General features: G+C 37.2%; 1 protein-coding gene across 1 annotated transcript; it reads left to right on the top strand.

The window, feature by feature from the left end:
- The first annotated feature begins 11,829 nt into the window (after positions 1-11,829).
- LOC131545240 (neurotensin receptor type 1-like) lies at positions 11,830-17,307 on the top strand. Its single transcript, XM_058783881.1, has 4 exons — positions 11,830-12,461; positions 15,548-15,728; positions 16,845-16,929; positions 17,021-17,307. The coding sequence occupies exons 1-4, from the start codon at positions 11,841-11,843 to the stop codon at positions 17,301-17,303; spliced, it is 1,170 nt and encodes a 389-aa protein (XP_058639864.1). The 5' UTR covers positions 11,830-11,840; the 3' UTR covers positions 17,304-17,307.
- Positions 17,308-21,267: the final 3,960 nt, after the last annotated feature.

Genomic DNA, 21,267 nt, shown 5'->3' on the forward strand with positions numbered 1-21,267 from the left:
TGAATAAGTATGAGATGTGTGTGTTGTAGTTTGCATCAGTTTAAGGTTTGAGAACATAGTTATGAATGGATTTGGATGGAACTTTGTGATCTCTCTTTGTTTCACCCACTGCTGCTGCATCCAGAGGTTCTAAGGAATTTTTATGGCGGTCACAGGCCAAAACCTTAGGAATCAGTCTGTTGGTGGGTGAAGGGCAGAAACTGCATTTTTACCAATGAGAAGTCCTGTCCTTCCCGTGCTTTGTACCAAAGGTCTTCTTCTTGCCTTCTAAGAGGTGTCTGGCTGTTGTCCTGGCATCTTTAGCTGATGGCGTTGGACAGTTTGTTTATGTTAGTCCACCAAGATCCAATCAAAATGTAGCAAACCCTTGTCCACTGTAGTGGTCAGAGAGGGGCCCTGCCATAAACTGGGCCCTGGAATGTGTTGTCCACTACACAACATTCTCCGTAAACAACTCCATCACACTCCATTGCAGTCAAGCGCAGTTGCTCTACCCCAGCTGCACTGTCCAACAGCATGATGGGAAACGACACAGCTTATTGCTCATTGGTTCAAACAACTGTTATGTTGCATTCTCTTCTAAAATGTTTGATTTTTATATCTAATATCATGTGATTATGTGTTTAAATTATGCATGAATATTCCCAAACACTGTGACAGTACGATCTCTGTGTGAGATATGTGATTGTCATATTCCTAAAAAAAACAAATTGTATTACAGTAAAAATTTATGATAAAATTATTTAATTTCTATTAGCAACAGCGCATGTGAATAACATGATATCTGCCTTTGATCTCGTAAGTGTCTGTTCCACTTCGAGAGGTCAGAACTGTCCGACTTGACTGCACTTATTTAACTCCTCTCCTCACTGCAGCCGTCAACTCTCTGTGGGAAGCAGCTTTATTATGTTGGCCAATCAAATTTGATCTGATTGGCAGGGGACTCCACCCCTTAGATTGAGAACATGGAAATGATTTAAGCAGTTCACGCAAGAGTGCAGTTAATGCAACCTGTTAAATAAATGCAACCTGTTGAACGATTATATGGTTTCCTCTCAATACACTCTCATCTAAATTTCAGGCAAGGCTATGTGCATCTCAAACGAGCATAATGTGAGAAACCATTTTGAAAGGCATTACTTTTCTCTCAGTGTGTAACGGAAGAGGACTAGACACAACAGGTTAGTAAAAGCAGGGATGTTTATTTGCAGCACAGAGAGTTCGTGAGAGGAATCCGGGTGACTTTATGGTGAGTGGTGATGGTGAGTAGAAGTACTTCAGCTAAGATGAGTGGTAACTGTAATCTCCGTATGATACAGGAGCTGGAACGAACAATGGAGGAAGCAGACACCACAGCCTTCTTGCGTCTGGGAGAGACGGGAGAACTGGAGACACAGGAGGGACGAGGAGACACTAGGAGGAACACAGGAGGTAAGTATAGCAGGTAAGCTTTTCAAAGTACGTATAGCAATACAGAGAGTCCTCAACGTGTGAACGAGATCGGACAGTGAAGGTGTCTGAGGTGTGTGCTTATATGCCGCTGGTTATGAGGTGCTTGATTGAAGACAGGTGCTCAGCATTCAGGTGATAGTGATCGTTGTGATTGGGTGGTGATGTAGCCTGGCTGATCCGTTACACAGTGTGAACACTACTGCCTCCTTTTAAAATGATAACAGATTAGAACTAAACAAAGTTAATTATTTGTTTTTATAATGTGATTACACTGTGCTAATAAGCTTTGAAAGTAACTGTAACATCAAATCATCCCTGAATTTGTTCAGATACATATGCAATTGTAATTGAAACATTTTGTCTGCATTGCAATTTTTTTTTAATCCACAGCAAAACTACAGCGCTATATTCTGACATACGTTGTCATAGCTAAATGTTGTCCATTACACAGACTACTGGAAGCTGCAAATATGTGTCTTCAGTTGACAGATGCTGCATTTAGTTGAGTTTTTTTTTTAAAAAAAAGCTACATTATTGTCAATGTAAACTTTAAATAAAATCCATTTATTTACAATATCCCTCCCCGGGATTCTGCTACAGCTGCAATCAGCGCTTACTGTCCCACTGGCAGAGAATTTATGGTATACAAGGCTTTCATCAGTACAACAACAGGATGTCAGTAGAACTCAGTGCAACTTTTAAACGGTATCCACCTTTTTCTTGCCGTAAAAATGGGCGCGGCCATTTGTAAATTCTATGGGTCTAGCTTCCGCTCTCATCCGCGTCCAGCTATTTTTAGCTGTACAAAACCGCTCTTTTTGCTGCTTGATATTGAAAATTTGTGTCTTACGATATTATTTTAATGTAATATCTTAATTATGAACACACTGGTTTGTAGTGCAAACAGTTTTACCTTTTACTGCACGTTGTTATTCTTCTCGTTTATTTATCTATAATGGCTATGAACTGGAAGTCTCACCCATAGGCTTACCTCCGCGTTGAAGAAAAAGGTGGAGAGGTTGATCTAAATGTTTACAGTGGAAAAATGGCTTCTTTGTTTTCATGACAGATTATCAGAACAAAACAATAAACTTCTTTAACCAGCTTACTTCATTTAAAAATAAAATTATCACTGAGGAATAACTGACAGAGGTTTTGTTCCAGTTTAAAAAAAATCACTTTTGGTTTGTTCCTGAACCGATTTAAGTCCTATGACTCCCTTGGCATGTTATTCAAAGACTAAATGACCAGGAGCAGAGGGACACTGGGACTGACTGAGGATACTTTCAATGATTTGTAAATTAGATGAGAAAGGACAGACTGAGCTTTCTTAGTCTAAAAAAAAAAGATTTTTGTGTTATTACGCTGATGTTGTTCTCTGATTTGATAGAGTTGGATATGATGATTCCCAGAAGCTTAAATGTGACAGCAGACTCATTTATCTGCAGGGTGATTGGTTGTGCTGGCTGTTCCTCATGTTCTTCATTTCCTCATCTTCCTCTGTGTCACAGTGATGGACTGTTGTTTGTGTTTTCATTCCCCATGTGCTCTGTGTGACCTAGTTTCTGCCATTGTCTGATTGTGTCATTATGTCTCCACCGGAGCCCATCAGTCCACTAACTCCGCCAGGTTCCCTCGTCCCTCCGGCTCCGCCTTGGTCAGTCGTCGACCATCCGCCGCCTCGGGACTCCACTCATCTGGCTTTGCCTCGTCACTCCATCCCTCCGGCTCTGTCAGGCTCCTCCTTCCCTCCAGCTTCACCTCAGTCCTCTGTCGCTCCGGCTCCGCCGCGGCCTTCCGGATCTCCGCCTACACCTCAGTCGCCGAAGCCTCCGGCTCCACCTCGGCCCTCCGGATCCTCGGCGTCACCCTGGCTCTTCGGCTCTCTGTCGCCGCCTCGGGCTCTACCACCACCTGCTCCGCCGCCGTTGGTCGGCCCCATGGAGTTGGCGGCCATTCCTCCTCCATGGCTCCTCCCTCCGTCGGCTCCACCTTGGGCCGCCATCATGACTGTAGCCTGGGTCCCGCCTGGCTCCTCCTGCTCCAAGTCCCTCCTGTCTCCGTCCTGGCTCCTCCCTCCATCTGATCCGCCCTGGCTCCTTCCATCACCACCCTGGACACTGCGGATCTTCCTCCTCCCGGTCATCCGGCCACCTCCTGAACCTCCTCCTGCCTGTCTGTACCTACCCTTCGACATCCCTCCGTCTCCTTCCCTTTCTACAGTGCGGGGACGCGCCTTCCGGGAGGGGGGCGAACTGTCACAGTCATGGACTGTTGTTTGTGTTTTCATTCCCCATGTGCTCTGTGTGACCTAGTTTCTGCCATTGTCTGATTGTGTCATTATGTTCAGGTGTGTCTCGTCAATTAACCTCCATATAAGTTGTATTCAGTTCAGTGTTTCTTTGTCCGGTCTTACGTCTGTATTACCCCAGTGTGTGTGTGTGTGCTTCTTCCTTGCCTTGGATTACCCATATGTGGATTATTAAATACTGTTTATTGTTATCTTCGTCGTATTAGTGCTTCTCTCCCGCACCACACCGTGACACTCTGGTCATCCCAACAGTACACATAGTCCTTAGATTTTCACCTGAATATAACAGGCTTGTTGATGAATTATTCTTCAGTCCTGTTGCCTGGACACTAGAATTAGAGCAGTCAGTCCCAGCAGAAAATCTAATTTTGACAAAAATATGAGTTTGAGTTTATCTCTGAAAAAATTGAAATGACCATACAATTTATTTAAAGTGGATAATTATGCTTAAACTTGTTTTGTTCAGTTTTCCTAAAAACAAATAACATTCCCCATAGGAAAAAACAAAAACAAACCTTTTTGCAAATCTACGACGGCGTTTTAGTGCCACCTTAAAAAATAAAACAAATCTAAGATTACGAGATTAAAGTTTTTTTAATACACTACAAATATATGTGGGATTATTAGCAGAAATCATATCATGTGTCATACTCGCGGGGACAGTATGCTTGGAAATAATATTTCATGTCTTCATTGCATTCGTTATTTGTAGTGCGCCAGCCACCCAATAGCAATAGCTTAAGCTTTGTGTTTTTAGTGCTTTTAATATAAAACAAAGTCTCCAAAAAAGTGAAAATTCCACCACCTACTCTGCAAAATCTGTTGCATCCAGACTTTCATTCCTCACATAGCCTGTTTAATTAAACAGCAATAAAACGTTCTAAAGGTTGAAGTGGACTCAAATTTGTTAACATCTGCTGTAAACGTTAAGTGACTATTCACAAACTGTTTTACTCATGGTATAACGTCTTTAATGTATTTAACGTCTTCCATTCATTATTTGTAGCGCACCAGCCAACCAATAATCACAACAATTTTGTGCTTTGTTGCTTTTACACACAGCTCAGCTTTCAAATTCTGTCAGTTTTATAACAAAATACAAATTATAAATGTGTTTTTGCACTTTATTTCAAGTTTATAGCAAGATATAAAGTGAAGGAACATCATAAGGCATGAAAAAAAAAACAGTTTAGCCTAATTTATAATGAAAATAATGTCTCGTCGTTCGTTATTGTAATCGGAAAGATGATTGACTCACATGGCGCTTGACAAACACATTATCGCAATATAGCCTACATATTTTTTGTATTTCGCTATAAAACTGACAGATTTTGAAAACTAAGATTTGGAATATCTCCCACTGCTCCCAATCCGGGCCATTTGCATGAACAAAAGGCTAGAATAGCCTATCTCAAAATATTATAACTATAATCTTTATTATCTAAACGTTTCGACTTTATTCCCGTAGTTTTAGATTTTTTTTATTTTTTAAGGTGGCACTAAAACTCCTTCGTACAAATCAGAGCACACTTTTCATTTTAAAAACAAAACATTCAAATTTGACACCTGTAACGGAGCCGACCAGACGTGAGGTGTATGGATCCATGTGCATGCTTTTATTTAGAAACATAGTCAAACACAGGCAGGGTCAAACATCAGCAAACAGGTATGGCACAGGCAAGACAAAAGAGCAATCCTAAACGGGCTTGAGTCAGACGACAGCAAACGTAATCCAGAGGGTTTGACAAAAGGGGTAATCCATAAACGTGACCATAAATCCAGGTGAGGAGCAAACACAGTCCGAAACAGCAAGCAAAGGGTTAATCCAAGATACGTGGCAAGAATCAGGAACCAGGAAAACAGGCAAGGCAAGACTATGACTAGACTATGAAAACTAGAGCAGGCTCCCTAAAGTAGCTATCACAGTGATAAACGCTAAACAATACTCGGCAATCTGACTGAGGAAGTCCATGGCTTAAGTAAGGCATGTGATGGGAATCAGCTGTGTGATCAGTGCAATCAACTGTGTGTCATCAGTGCAATGGATGATGGGAATTGCAGTCCGGGGTGACGTGCAACAGTTAGTGTAGTGCAAGAGTCAATGTGGTGAGCGAGTGAACTCTGTTGGTGAGTGAACGGAAGTCCACAGACCGCACTCACGACAACACCAATACCTAAGAAATACCCAATACATACCTAAAACATATCAGTGGCTCTCTTAGCATTTTATTTTGCAATATGCATTATGAAGTCTCTCTGTTACACTTGAAACTTTCTGACAGATTTGTCATTACTGGTTTACTAGCAGCCAAATAGGTTACAAAATCATCGATGCTTGCAATGCATACAGCTACACTTGTTGTGACAAAGATTCCGTCCATGACAGGAAACCTCATACTCAAATGTTTTCCTATGTCTTAGCTTTTTCTCATCAAGTTTATGTCTTTCATTAATTGTATTTATCCGTGAGGAGCCATGAAAGACCAAATAATATGAAATAATAAATATATCTTTTTTTTTTCTCCATATGATGGAGCTCAGTGTTCACCAAAACTGTGTGGATACCAACACTTTTCAAAATATCATCTTTTTTGTTCCAAATTCATACAGGTTTGAATGATTTTTGAAAATGGTTGTCCATTAAAAAAAAAGCCACTTCCTCTAACATGAAATCTGCTATGCACTTACTATATAAATAACGTTTTCAAGCAAAAGAAGAATCTTTGCAACTGTGAATGAGTTTCTGTTGTGTGAAATCTAGACTGATTTTGCACAAGGCTGAGCTAGAGGCAACTGAGCACATTGAAGGCTAGGAATCTGTCCTCACATGCTTCTGTGTCTATTAACCATCTATATCAATTCATGCAGCAACACTGATCTGAACTGAATACAGTGCAGAGCTGTTTGTGACTCAGTGAGTCACAAAAAATAATGTTTTTGGATTTAAACAGTCTTTGATCTAATGAACCACACTTCTGACAACAGTGTTAAATGAATAGTTCACCCAAAAATGAGAATTCTGACATAATTTACCTAATCGCATGTCGTTCTAAGCCTGCATGACTTACTTATATATATATATATATATATATATATATGCTTAAGTCTACAGCATATATTCATCATACTACATGGTAAGAGCAAAAACAAACAATGGTTATTTGCCAACCAAACTGAAATTGTCTTTGGCAAGCCCAGAAGTAAAGCAACAGCATGAATGTTAAATAAATTAAACTTAGTTTGGTGTGAAAATGCTGTTGAATAAAATCTCAAAGAAACTCTTTTATAGCATCAGCACATGGTTTGTCTAGTCAAGCACACTGTTTCAGACGGTTTAGTGCCAGAGGTGCAGCCCTGACAATATCTCTATGCAGAAGAATCATATGACACATATGTATAGATCAGGAGGAGGCGGCTAGACAGGATGCCCCACATACATAGATCGCTGTTCGCTGAATGTGTTTTATGTGTATATTGTCAATGCCTGTGAACTTTAAGTAGGGGAAACGGGCTAGTTTTCACACTTTTTAGTAACATTTTTGCTTGGGTTATTTTTTGAAAGCATCTTACTATAAAATATTAGCTACAAAACAAACAAACAAACAAACAAACAAAAAAAAAACTAATTACTGTTGTTCTGTAAAATTATTATTATTAAATACTTGATATTTTACAGAACAGTGGTATTACTACTACAATAATATAGTTCTTGTTTATGGTTATCAATTTGTTTACTTTTAAAATGTACAATTATAATAATATTTATTAAAGTTTTTAATAATTATTTTTACTAATATTTCATAAAACATTAAATATTTCATTTAATGAATAACCATTTCATAAATAACCATTTAATTATTTAATAATGTATTATTATTATTAGTAGTAGTAGTAGTATTGTGTAGTCATATTGAATGGGTTCCAATAAAAACAATACTGTTCATGAGGCAAATCTAAAATCTTTGTCAACCTTTTTTATCCTGACAGTTTAACTTTTGTTTTATCATTGAAAACTGTGTGTGTGTGTGTGTGTGTGTGTGTACCTGGTATTCATCACGTTATGGGGACCAAATGTCCCCACAAGTATATAGCAATACCAGTAAATTTTGACCTTGTGGGGATATTTTTTGGTCCCCATGAGGAAACAAGTATGGAGTCAATTTAATGCCGCATATATATGCAAAAGAAAATAAAGTTTTGCAAAAGAAAATCAGTTTTGCAAAGAAAAATAAAGAATTGCAAAAGAAAATGAAGTATTGCAAAAAGAAAATAAGTTTTGCAAATAAAAATAAAGAATTGCAAAATAGATAAATGAAACAGAGCAAAAGCAATGATTTTGCAATACATATTTTCCATGGCCATATCTACTAATTTATTTGCAATGCAGCTTTTATTTTGCGTTTCAGTCAAGTTTGAGCTTGCCATACCGTTTTCCCTTTGCGCTTCACGTTTCTGCGCGTCTCACTTTGTGGCGCTGTTTTGACATGGGGGTGGAGTCAGGGGACGGGGGCGTGTCCAACAGGCCTGGGCATGCCTCCCTGGACGTCATCGGCCCGAGACGCAGATCACAGCTGATCCAGGCACCGTCATTGAGCAGAGGCATGCGGGCGGATCGTTTCCTTTTATTCACTAGCTTTAAAACATGCATGTTTTCATTTTATTAACAAATGTATATGTGTATTAGCAGCGTTTGCTCAAGTTAAAGAAGTTGTTAATATGAACATCTGCTGTTTATTTCTCTCAATGTGTGCACACTTTTATAGCATGTGTATTGTTTCATCTGGTTAACTAAATGTGCATTAATAGTGCTTGATTAAAATCTATTAACCTGTGCACAGCGCTCTTTGTTTATATTAGTTCAGAGTTACTGCTAGTTTTAATGTAAAAGAATGCAATTAACTTCATAAACTATACATCATTAAAAAGGTCTAAAACTCAAGCTTCATATCCATCTCGACTTCGTTTTCATTTACATAACTCCTGGCATAAATTAAGAAATGACTGGCACTGGAAGTTTAAAAAGATTAAAAGTCTTTTGGTTTAGTTTTGTCGTGGCCACGAGATATTAAGTCGTGGGAACATGATAATACTGTATGTCGTGGCCATGAGTTTAATCATGCATAAACAAACCCGCGTGAGCATAGCAACCTGGGATTATCAGAGACTGATCAAATATATTTATCCATCCCACAGTCCGTTGATCGTGTCTTTTATGTAATATATGTGTATATTAGGCTATTATTATTATTATTATTATTATTATTATTATACAGCCCTGAACGTTAAGAGATCGAAATGAAGGGAAAATAAATCAAATACATAACAACGAATATAAAAATATTACCAATACTAATACAATACATGGACTTACAAGTCTTGTGGGATGGATAAAAATGTTTTCTTGTCGGCCTATTTTATTATACTTTATGTAACATTTATTCATAATAAACTTAATTCGAATGTTGTCTACATCGCGATACAGTCCAGTACGTAGCCTATGGTTAACACTTCAACCACCAGAGGTCGCTGTATATCTAAAAGCGCCAGCGGGTCAAATTCACCCGTGCCATGACTACTGTTTTGATATGGCTAAAAACGTAGTATGTCACTGTATTATGCCACTGTCTTCACAATGTCTAGAGTCATAAAATTATTATTTTTAGTCATCAGCTATGTTTTTGTCCTGTTGTTTTAAGTGCACAGCTTTTTTTAAGCAGGTTACACTAATCACTTTTCTTAATGATGAATATAAACCAGCCTGCAATGACAACGAGAATTACGAGGAATTAAATATATATTTGGATGTTGTAATATTATAGCTAATAAAATGTTTCAAGATAACCCATGTTATTTAAATGACTAAAACACCCTAAATAGACTAGTATAAGCAATACTAATTCACCACATTGCAAAGGATGTACAATGACAAATTCAAGTGCACAGTTTCACCTAATTAATTAATTTGTTTAGTTATATAATTTATCATTTGAATAAGAGAACAACACCAATAAACTTGGGGTAATCATAAAAATTGTTTTATTCATTACATCATAATTCAGATTTTTTTCAGGAATAAATAAGCAACTCAGTAGCGAACCATAAACGATAAAAAATTGCAAACACAAATTAATATTTAATCCAAAGTTTGAACATTTATGAGTAGAGGAATAAACATCTAAAACATCTTCATTTGAACGTGATGACAGGAATTATGCGTAAATTTGTCCTGATGGCGCTTATAGGTATAAATGCCCCATTTTTGTTCTGGTTTTATCTAAACAATTTTTTTAACAATAAACAGGGGATTGTAAATAACACAATTTTAGTAAAAGTCAATGACTGTAAGACTTGGATATTTTTAATTGAAAATATATTATGTAGCCTATTTGAAAAACAGCCATGGGTAAAATTACCCCGTGGTGGTGTTAATATAATAATTTAATAATGTATTTTTTTTGTATAATTTCTTAATTAAAAATAAAATATTAATAAATACATCTCTGATAATCCCAGGTTGCTATGGTCACGCTGGTTTGTTTACCCATTAATATCTCTTGGCCACGAGAAATTTAAACCAAAAAGACTCAAGCTTCATTTTTTTTTTTAACTTCCAGTGCCAGTCATTTCTTAATTTATGCCAGGAGTTATGTAAATGAAAAACGAAGTCGAGATGGATATGAAGCTAGAGTTTTAGACCTTTTTAATGATGTATAGTTTGTGAAGTTAATTGCATTCTTTTACATTAAAACTAGCAGTAACTCTGAACTAATGTAAACAAAGAGCGCTGTGCACAGGTTAAGAGATTTTAAACAAGCACTATTACTGCACATTTAGTTAACCAGATGAAACGATACACATTTTAATGCTAAAATGTGCACACATTGAGAGAAATAAACAGCAGATGTTCATATTAACAACTTCTTTAACTTCTTTAAAATGAAAACATGCATGTTTTAAAGCTAGTGAATAAAAGGAAACGATCCGCCGGCATGCCTCTGCTCAATGACGGTGCCTGGATCAGCTGTGATCTGCGTCTCGGGCCGATGACGTCACTTCCAGGGAGGCATGCCCAGGCCTGTTGGACACGCCCCCGTCCCCTGACTCCACCCCCATGTCAAAACAACGCCACAAAGTGAGACGCGCAGAAACGTGAAGCGCAAAGGGAAAACGGTATCGCAAGCTCAAACTTGACTGAAACGCAAAATAAAAGCTGCATTGCAAATAAATTAGTAGATATGGCCATGGAAAATATGTATTGCAAAATCATTGCTTTTGCTCTGTTTCATTTATCTATTTTGCAATTCTTTATTTTTATTTGAAAAACTTATTTTCTTTTTGCAATACTTCATTTGCTTTTGCAATTCTTTATTTTTCTTTGCAAAACTGATTTTCTTTTGCAAAACTTTATTTTCTTTTGCATATATATGCGGCATTAAATTGACTCCATAAACAAGCTTATAAATCACACAAAACGGAGTGTATTGAAAATCTGAAATAGCGGAATGTTTCCTGTAAGGGATAGGTTTAGGTGTAGGGCGATAGAAAATATGGTTTGTACAGTATAAAAACCATTACACCTATGGAGTGTCCCCACCAAAAATGGAAACCAGTGTGTGTGTGTGTGTGTGGTATACTGGCTTTCACTACAAAATGTCTGCACAAGTATAGTAATACTAATAAATTGACCTTTTGGGGACATTTTTTTTTTAGGTCCCTATGAGGAAACTGACATTTGGTTTAATATTGATGCATTGATGCATATGATGCATTGCCATTACTACATTTTAAATGTGAGTTATGTCATCGTATGTCATCATATGTAGTTATAAGGCCATAATATGGCATAATATGAGGTATGTCTTAATATTCTGTTATAATTAATAAGTCCTTGTTTTTTGCCTTTACGCGTTAGCAGTCCCGCGCGCCCCTGCATGAAATAAATCAGTGATGTCATATTCACGCACAGATGCTTGTCACAGCTGCACAAAAGGACGCAAATCATCAGTGGTTTGTGTCGAGCATTTGGAGGTTTTAAAGAGAAATGACGTCAAAAGAAACTTCGTGGGCTCTGAATCTAATGACAAAGCTTTGGAACCGTGTTCTGGAGAACAGGACCCAGCAGTCCGCGCTCAACAGCACAGACTCCCCGCCGCTGGATGATTTGGATGTGAACACGGATATTTATTCCAAAGTTCTCGTGACGCTGATTTACGCTGTGCTGTTTGCAGTCGGTTTGATCGGTAACTCCATGACCCTGTACATATCTCTCCACTGGAGATCCATCAGACATCTCCAAAGCACCGTCCATTATCACCTCGCCAGTCTCGCGGTGTCCGACCTGCTCATTCTGCTGCTGTGTATGCCGGTGGAGCTGTACAACTTCATCTGGATTCATCACCCGTGGGCTTTCGGTGAGGTGGTCTGCAGAGGCTATTACTTTCTGCGAGACGGCTGCTCGTACGCCACGGCGTTTAACATCGTGAGTCTGAGCGTGGAGCGCTACATGGCGCTCTGCCACCCGTTCAAAGCCAAGAGTCGGATGTCTCGCGGACGCACCAGGAGACTCATCTGCGCGCTCTGGTGCGCGTCGCTTATTCTCGCCTCTCCGATGCTTCTGACTATGGGGCAACTTTACGTGGGTGAAGAAAGCATCTGTACCATCGTGGCATCGTCCAACACCGCCAGAACTGTTCTACAGGTGGGCATGAAGTCATATTGTCAGCGAATTTCTCTCTCTCTCTCTCTCTCTCTCTCTCTCTTTCTTTCTTTCTTTCTTTCTTTGTGCATCTTTTGCATTGTTTGGCATTTCAACTGTTTTTTTCTTCTTCTTTGTTTTGGGGTGGGGGGTTAAGTGACAGACATAGGCCTATGCAATTTATTTTCATTTTAACCTGGAAATAAACTGAAATTTTCACAATTTTCAGAATGTAAAAACGTTGCAATGTACAGCAAAGAACATTAATCAAATAAATTTGTGTTGATCAGTAAACTTGACAGTCAGATGTTATTGATTCTATTGAAGCACAAGATACTCTATTTGTCATTCTCAAATCGTGCTGGAGAATGTGATCAGGTTTTGTTCAGTTATGTCCGATTGAATGCTGATGTCATATATAATGAAAAATGGCAACATAGGAAATAAGAAATAATGCAACATTTTTGAGTTTGCATTTAATCTTTTCATTGAAAAACACATCACACCAGTGGCCTAGCCACGAGGGGGCCTGGGGGTCTAGGCCCATTCATTTACATGTCCGGACCCCTCAGAATTCTGACTGCAGTCACGCCATCTGCGCTTCGGAACAGCGCGGTCACGCCATCTACTCCGAAAATTGTGTTGCGCGTCTACGTGGCGTTGCGTGGTAGTGATAGCCGTGAAGCTTCCAAACCTTTGCAAATCATTATTATTATTTTTTTTTTTTTCTTTCTAAAGAGTATCAAAATAATTAGCTGATTAAAAACACGTTATACAGGTACTTCTTATATAATGGTATTTTTTTTATTGTTGTTTAATTGTATTAATAATGTATTAAATGTTCAATAAAACATTTCAAATGGGTTTGTAAAATGTTTTTGTTTTGAGTAAATTCATAAAGAAAAAATGAAATAAAATAGTTTTCTGCAAATTCTTGTTCTGCATCTCCCCACCTACCACAGTGATGATTTCCATGTTGTTTTACTGTATAATTTTTTAAAAATTGCATACCAAAATCATGAGAAATGCTATTTATTACCTCACTATATCACATATTTTAAAATATGTGATATACGCGGAAGTTTCAGCAAAGGATAAATGGATTTCCAGCACTAAAAATCGCTTGCGCTATGCTACTAAATAGATTTAAAATGGCTATCCCTGTACAGCTATACAGGTTCCAACATGCTCAAGGAAGGGTAACCAAATTTTTGAGAACTGGAGCCACGAAGACTGTTTAATGTTTTTTTCCAATTTAATAAAAAATAAAGCATCTTTTATCCACCGAGTGTGAGATGAGAGGGGCGTTAGGACCTTTCCAATGCATCAGAATACAAGGTCTTGCTAGTAAAGTGAGAAAAGCTACCAGCTCAATGAAATGAGATGGCAATGAGTAAGTTTGATCATCTTAATCGAGTTGTATTCTCCGTGATTGCGTGCAACGATTGAACAAGAACGGGAGGTTAATCACCAGTGTTGGGCTAGTTACTCAAAGAATGTAATATATTACTCATTACTAGTTACTCCTTTCAAAAGTAATATTGTTACTTTACTTATTACTTTCTGGCAACAGTAATTAGTTACACTACTAGTTACATTACTTTCTCTTCACGCCCCACAGCAGTTGTAACTGTGTATCTTCCAGATACAATTCTTCTAGAATGTTACTAACAACATATTTCTGTCTCATCATTTGACCAAAATCCACATTTGATCGCAGTCAGAAGTTATGACAAATACTCAATAGTGATTGATGGCATTCAAGTAGAAGTGTTGTATTCATCTCATTAATTGTCATGTGTAGCTTGAAGTCATTTTTCCGTTACCCATATGCGATTAAATTTCGTTATGTATTTTATCAAATCACACGAGTTTGTAAGAAACTGTTTAATTTTCCAAAACTATTTTTAATTATATTAATATAACGTACCACATGCTGATCAGAGGGATGTAATGCCACAGTAAAGTAAAGCCACAACTTACACAACAGATCTTTTTTCCTGACAAAATCAATATAATGCAATATTTCTATCTGCTGAATGTAAGCTTTTCCATATTCCAAGCTCGCCTGCTGCACTGGAGACATCACATGCATGTGCGAGTCGCGAGGCATCAAAAGTAACTAAGTAACTAAGCTGTTTTATGGAAAGTAACTGTAATATTATTACTGAAATCTTATTAATAATTAGTTACACCACTAGTTACTGCAAAAAGTAATATTATTACAGTAACTAAATTACTAGTAACTAGTTACTGCCCAACACTGTTAATCACAATAAATATAATGAAAACAATAAACAATATAATATTAAAAATAAAATTAAATCAGTCCGAGTATTACTCTGGCAGTAACTTGAGCTGCGTGCTCGTGTGGACGCGAGTATAAACCAGGCTTTAACTGTCATGCAGTATTTAAATTCTGGCTACGCCACTGCATCACACACTGTTTAAAAAGCATAAAAAAAACACACAACACACATCATGTCAACAGAACTCATAAAAATAATGCTTGCAACTTAAAAGGTTTCATTAAATCAATCATTTAGAACTTTTAACTTGCATCTTGCGGTAAAGTTTTGGTAATAGGTCTCCTAAATTTCATTTTAGAGAGCATTGCGGCAGATATAATGCATTTGAATTTAGCTCTTTGGTATTTTTTCTGTGTCCGTCTGACCCGTTTACTACAATGAGAGGTGATGCAGAAAGAGTATAAAGTAGTAAACATGACTAATGTCTGAGAGAGTTAGTGATACATAGATAGCTGATGGCATAGAGACAGTCCCATGAGCCCTCAGAACTGTCACTTGCGATTTAACTTAAAACCGTTTTAAATTGTATCTACTGGACAGAAAAGAGCTCTGTTACAATTGCGTATGCTGAACATGACCTTATATGGAGTGATGTGAGGTGGTGGGAAAAAAGAGAAAATATATGTGTTGAAGAGCTGCAAAGTTATTTACTGTTAGTAGAATGTCTAAAGTGGACTATCGAAATAAAGTGTTACCTATAATCATTACACATACCATAATGTGTCCCATTCCCACTTTTTGAATAGTTTCTATTTCAGTGCTAAATGTTTTTCCTTACAGGTAAATGCCCTTCTCTCTTTTGTTGTGCCAATGCTGGTGATTACAATGATGAACGGTCTGATAGGACACCAACTCCAGAGAATGACCCATCGTGACTTATACTGTTCAGTAGCTTCAGATCACAGTGTCACAACAGAGACAAACCGTGAGCGATCCCTACGCCACGGTGTCAAAGTCCTACGTGAGTGAAAGAAATTCAATATGTTCAGTTTCTGATGACAGTATAAATTGGAAGTTCAGTTGAAACCCAACAGAATAGACATACAGTATATTTAATCACTCCACAATTGAAAGTGTCTGATAAGAGGATATCAAGGTTTAGTGTCTGGTTATCATGGTTAGCTCATGCTGGCAGATGCCGAACTACATTTTAAACCAACAAGCATTTGAATTAATTCACAGCTATTCAAAAATAGTATTGAATTTGCAGCAAGCAATATATAAATTGCGAATATTAAAGCAATGTCACACATGAAAGAGTAGGCCTATGGTATAGTCACATACAACTAGTAGCTTATAACTAGCACATTTAGAAATTACATTCTTGGTATATGTTTGAGAAGTTACTGAAGTGAAGAGGCAGCATGATTGTGCATGATTATATTGTTACAATTCAATAAAAAAAAATAAAAAAAAGTAACATATTTTAGACACAACATTTAAAGTTTCTTTATCCAATTTTGCTCCGTCAATGAAATTAGTAGTGCCAACATTCAGTGGTTTTGAACAAATCGATTGAGTAAATGATTCAGTGATTCATTATAATCACTTCTTTCATTCCTAAATGAAGTTTTTGAACAAATCGATTCAGTGATTCAAATGAATAGCTTTTGTGCAGTTCCACTTTATATTAGGTGGACTTAACTACTATGTTAAATTAATCATTTAATACAATGCACATTTGCATACATACATGTTTTTACAGTTGTACTTATATTTTTAAAAATACCTGAATGTAAATACATCTGTAACTAATTTCTGTAATTACATTTATAATTACACTGTTGACCAATCCCTTACACCTAAACCCACCACCAAACCTGCCCCTAACCTTACCCGTATCCCACCTCAATAGCAGCAAAAGTGTTTTGCAATACAATATGAACACAATAAGTACATTGTACTTATTTTTTGATGTAAGTACATAGTAGTTAAGGCCACCTAATATAAAGTGGGACCTATTGTGCCTTAGGGTACTGCCCAAGTGACAGATGTTTACCTTTTTAATCATATTTGTCAAAAGTACTAATAATTACTTCAAATTACTAGTAAAACCTTTAATTTTCTCTATTATCAGGTGGTGTTGTTTTTGCCTTTGTTTTATGTTGGTTTCCTTATCACTGTCGTCGACTGATGTACTGCTATGTAACTGGGTGGACAAAGTGAGTTTGCATATGCATATAACTAAAAATTGCTTTTCAAATAATATGCAGATTTTATAACCTTGGTTTTGTTTTGTTTTTTCCTCCACAGTGCACTTTACGATTTCTACCATTACTTTTACATGGTGACAAATGTGCTTTTCTATGTGAGTTCTGTGATCAATCCCATCCTATACAACCTGGTTTCGTCCAATTACCGCCAAGTCTTTTTCTCCACTGTCACTTACTTTTTCCATATGCACTCTAAAAGACAGAGGACTAACCAGAGCAAGAGGAGCTTACAGCTACCGCAGCAACTCCAGTCGTCCCTGGTCACACCCCGTAACAGTCAGCAGACCCTTTGTCCCATGGTGATCATGGAGACTATGTACTGATGTTAATTCATTCTGGATTACAATATGTATGTGTTGCTGCTCTTCCATCAGTGCAGAGAGAAGAGCAAAGGGCGTGTAGAAAAGTCATGTACAAACTGCAAAAGTTTTGACAGCTGTACTGCTGAATCTTAAACATCATACACTTTCTACTCACTTTTAAGTTCAGTGTTTTATCAAATGTGCTGTTTCAAGTGCATATAATATGTGGGCTACTGCAGAAAAAGCAAGAGTGTGTTATTCTGAACATGAAGCATGTTGTCAGGCAAGATATGCCATGTTCCAATAAGGATTTTTTTTTTTTTTTCAAAAGTATTACAATTTCTATCCAATAAAATATTTTAGAGCATGTTGTCAATGTATATTCATTAGACATGCTCCATCAAATTAAACGATTTTATTAATTTACATGACATTTCTAGTTCTTGAAATCACACTTATAAAAACAGGCTACCTCATATATCTAGTTTTTCCAAGACAGTGGGAAGCCTGGTCCTTCATAGAAAGAAAAGGGTGTTGGGGGTGTGAAATATCCTGATTTTTAGTTAATATTTGTTTTGTCACTGGATGTCATCTTAAGACCCACTTGAAAGTTTGCTGAAACCCTGTAGTTGAGAACCACTGCTGTCTCCAGTTAAGTTCTACTATGAAGAAAAATAACAATAAAACATGTCATTTATTTTGCGTAGCCTGTGAAATACATTTAACAAATATTTTCTCTAGACCTCAAAAGGGGTGTAGCACTTTAAGAAGTAGCTGGATGTAAGTGGGCACATTCGTTGGACTGCTTTCATTAATTATGTTTAGTAGTCAAATCACATACAATGCATAGGTAAGGGACGAAAATAAATAAAACAGTCCATAACACACTTTGACATACACACGTTAAAAAACAAATAAGATTTTTATAGCCAGCAAAGTACAGAAGTACATGAATTGCAAGTGAAATGGGTGGGAAATTGTTGAGCAGCAACGGATAGGCCTATGTTAGAAAAATAAAAGATGTCTAGACTTATATAATAATTCATTTATAAACAAATAAAGCTAATTTCCATGATACTGAAATTATGAAGGCGTATTTAATTGGCTTTCCTTACACAAGATGGTCTTTCAAAAACTAGTGAGCTCTCTACCTAGACAACATTCTTGAGCATCATATGTGCATTCCAAACGCACAAGAAGTTTTAGGTCCCACTTTATATTAGGTGGCCTTAACTACTATGTACTTACATCAAAAAATAAGTACAATGTACTTATTGTGTTCATACTGTATTGCAAAACACTTTTGCTGCTATTGAGGTGGGATACGGGTAAGTTTAGGGACAGGTTTGGTGGTATGGGTAGGTTTAAGGGTGGGTTAAGGTGTAAGGGATTGGTCAACAGTGTAATTATAAATGTAATTACAGAAATTAATTACAGATGTAATTATATATAGGTATTTTTAAAAATACAAGTACAATGTAAAAACATGAATGTACACAATAAGTGCATTGTATCAAATGATTCATTTAAATGTAAGTACATAGTAGTTAAGGCCACCTAATATTAAGTGGGACCAAGTTTGGTGTCCATCTAGATCAGGGGTGCCCAGCCCTGATCAAACACAACTGAACCAATTAATTAGCATCTGAAGGAGCACTTGATAATTACAGACAGGTGTGTTTGATCAGGGTTGGAACTGAACTACGAAAAATAGTTTTACCAACTATTAAAAATAGCGAAAAAACTAAACCTTATGATTTTAAATTTTGAGATCCATTTGACTCAGCATGGGCCAAGGAATCGGAGGAAAAAAGAATTTTCCTTCTAGATCAGGGTGTCAAACTCAATTCTTGGAGGGCCGCAGCCCTGCAGAGTTTAGCTCCAACCCTAATTAAACACACGTGATCCAGCTCATCAAGTCCTTCCGGCTCAGTTGAAAACTACATGGTTTGTGAGTTGGAGCAGGGTTGGAACTAAACTCTGCAGAGCTGCGGCCCTCCAGGAGTTGAGTTTGACACCCCTGTTCTAGACCTTAGGGTTATTAAAAAAGTTATTAGCATAGACACGAGTGAAACTTTGGACAAGTGGTGGCTCTAGAGAGTTTGAGTTAGAGATTTGAGATAGAAATTTGCTGTTATTAATGATGAAACCATCTAGCATGAGAGATTAAATAAATGTTTAGTGCAAATGCTTGAATTCTACGGTGGCCGAGAGAGCTCATGCAAATAGAAAAAACACCAGCAAATTAAGAAAACATCTTCATCAGTTTGACAACACACGTGTTGCAAATCCTCACAACGCAAACACAAATACAGAAACGCGCTGCAAATCCTCACAACACAACCAATAAGGAACGTGCTGCAAATAGCACAGGCCACAATGGAAATGTTTCAAGGGGACCCAAAAAAGTGACGGTCCCGGCTGGGATTTGCTTATTGTGCAGTGGCTATTGGTCAGTGGAGCTGTCGGTGAACTGAAAGGTGAGTTTTTAAAATTTATTTTAAAACCCTGATTGCACGATTCCTTTGTCTTTTGGATATTATTAGCCTAAATAATCGGACGAATTACATGATTAACTGTGCAACGTTATTATATAAAACTTAATATCCTCAACTAAATATAATTTCAAGGTTAATGAAAATAAATTCGCAATGCTCCATTAATTGTTAAAACCAGGTCTAAATAAACAGCAGATTGACAGTAAGAATAATATTTTTAAAAAAATTATTCAGGCCCTTTTTGTAGGCTAATGAAAGAAAGGACAATGGAATACAAATACAACATGCTAACTTCAGTCAACTTGTTTTTGTTTTTCAGATCAAAATGTAATACCCATGGTAATATCCCTATATACTGTTCTGTCCATTAAATTATAAGAACTACATTTAGTTAATCCTTTTCTCTCTGTTTCTGATTGTGTGTGTGTGTGTGTGTGTGTGTGTGTTTTAGTGACTGATGCATGAGCCATTCCAGCAAAGTCAGCATCAGCTGTTCTCCAGTTCATGAAATACAGAGAGCTAAAAGAAACTGAAAGGAACACATTCTCAAAAATTAATAAGAAACCAAATAAAACAGTAAGCTAATCATTATTTAAGTTAATGAAGTTGTCAGACAGAACAGAATTATCATTTGTATTCCATCATTTTTGCCTGATGGTCTAGATTTCTGTTGGGATCACGCGCAAGACCAAGAATGGAAAAAAACCTACCTCTACATGTTGACCCCCAGTGGTCATCTGAGCAACTTTTGGAAGCTGCTGCGAAAAAACTAAAAGGTTTTGTTGTTTTGGCTGTAGTCCAGTACTTTAGTCCAATAGGTTTATTTCAAATCCAGTGAAAAATTATGTAAAATCATTTCTTATGACTGACCTGTAAGTCAATTGAACCCACTGAGGTGGTCATCTGTTTGGGTCTTGTTGCACTCTTGGCCTGTAGCACCGACAACACCACACAGCACAATAAGAACTTAGAATAATAATCACAGAAATACATAGAAAATAAACTAATTCTGGTTTATTATATTACAGAATATGACATACTTGCCCATTAGATGACTGGGATGTTGATGGTGCAGATGTTGTGGCTGACCTTGAACATACAAACTATTTAATAGAAATTGTATTATAAATAACACAAAATGCTTCCTACAGTATATAGCAATTTTAAAAAGAAACGCATTAAAACATACTGACATTCAGCTTGCACAGCAACAAAAAAATGTGTCAGGAGAAATTTAACTTACTGATGTCTATGCTCTGGTGTACTGCTTTCGGGACTTGACCAAAGCTGGCAAGTGTAAACATGTAAGACCCTAAACTCATTCATAGCCTTAACACTGTATATGCTTTTCTACTTCTAATGGTTGGCAAGTCCAGGAGATTTTATTGCATTATAGTTGTACTGTAAGCACAGACGTGCTGAATACCTAAATTCCTGAGATGTACCTACCACTGTGTCAGAAAGAGGTGACAGATTGGGTTGCGCCC

Source organism: Onychostoma macrolepis, chromosome 08, assembly GCF_012432095.1.
Source record: "Onychostoma macrolepis isolate SWU-2019 chromosome 08, ASM1243209v1, whole genome shotgun sequence".
NCBI lineage: Eukaryota > Metazoa > Chordata > Actinopteri > Cypriniformes > Cyprinidae > Onychostoma > Onychostoma macrolepis.

Coding starts and splice junctions, on each gene's coding strand:
- LOC131545240 (XM_058783881.1), top strand. CDS start 11,841: ATGACAAAGCTTTGGAACCGTGTTCTGGAGAACAGGACCCAGCAGTCC. Junction 12,462..15,547: donor CCGCCAGAACTGTTCTACAG/GTGGGCATGAAG, acceptor TTTTCCTTACAG/GTAAATGCCCTTCTCTCTTT. Junction 15,729..16,844: donor CCACGGTGTCAAAGTCCTAC/GTGAGTGAAAGA, acceptor CTCTATTATCAG/GTGGTGTTGTTTTTGCCTTT.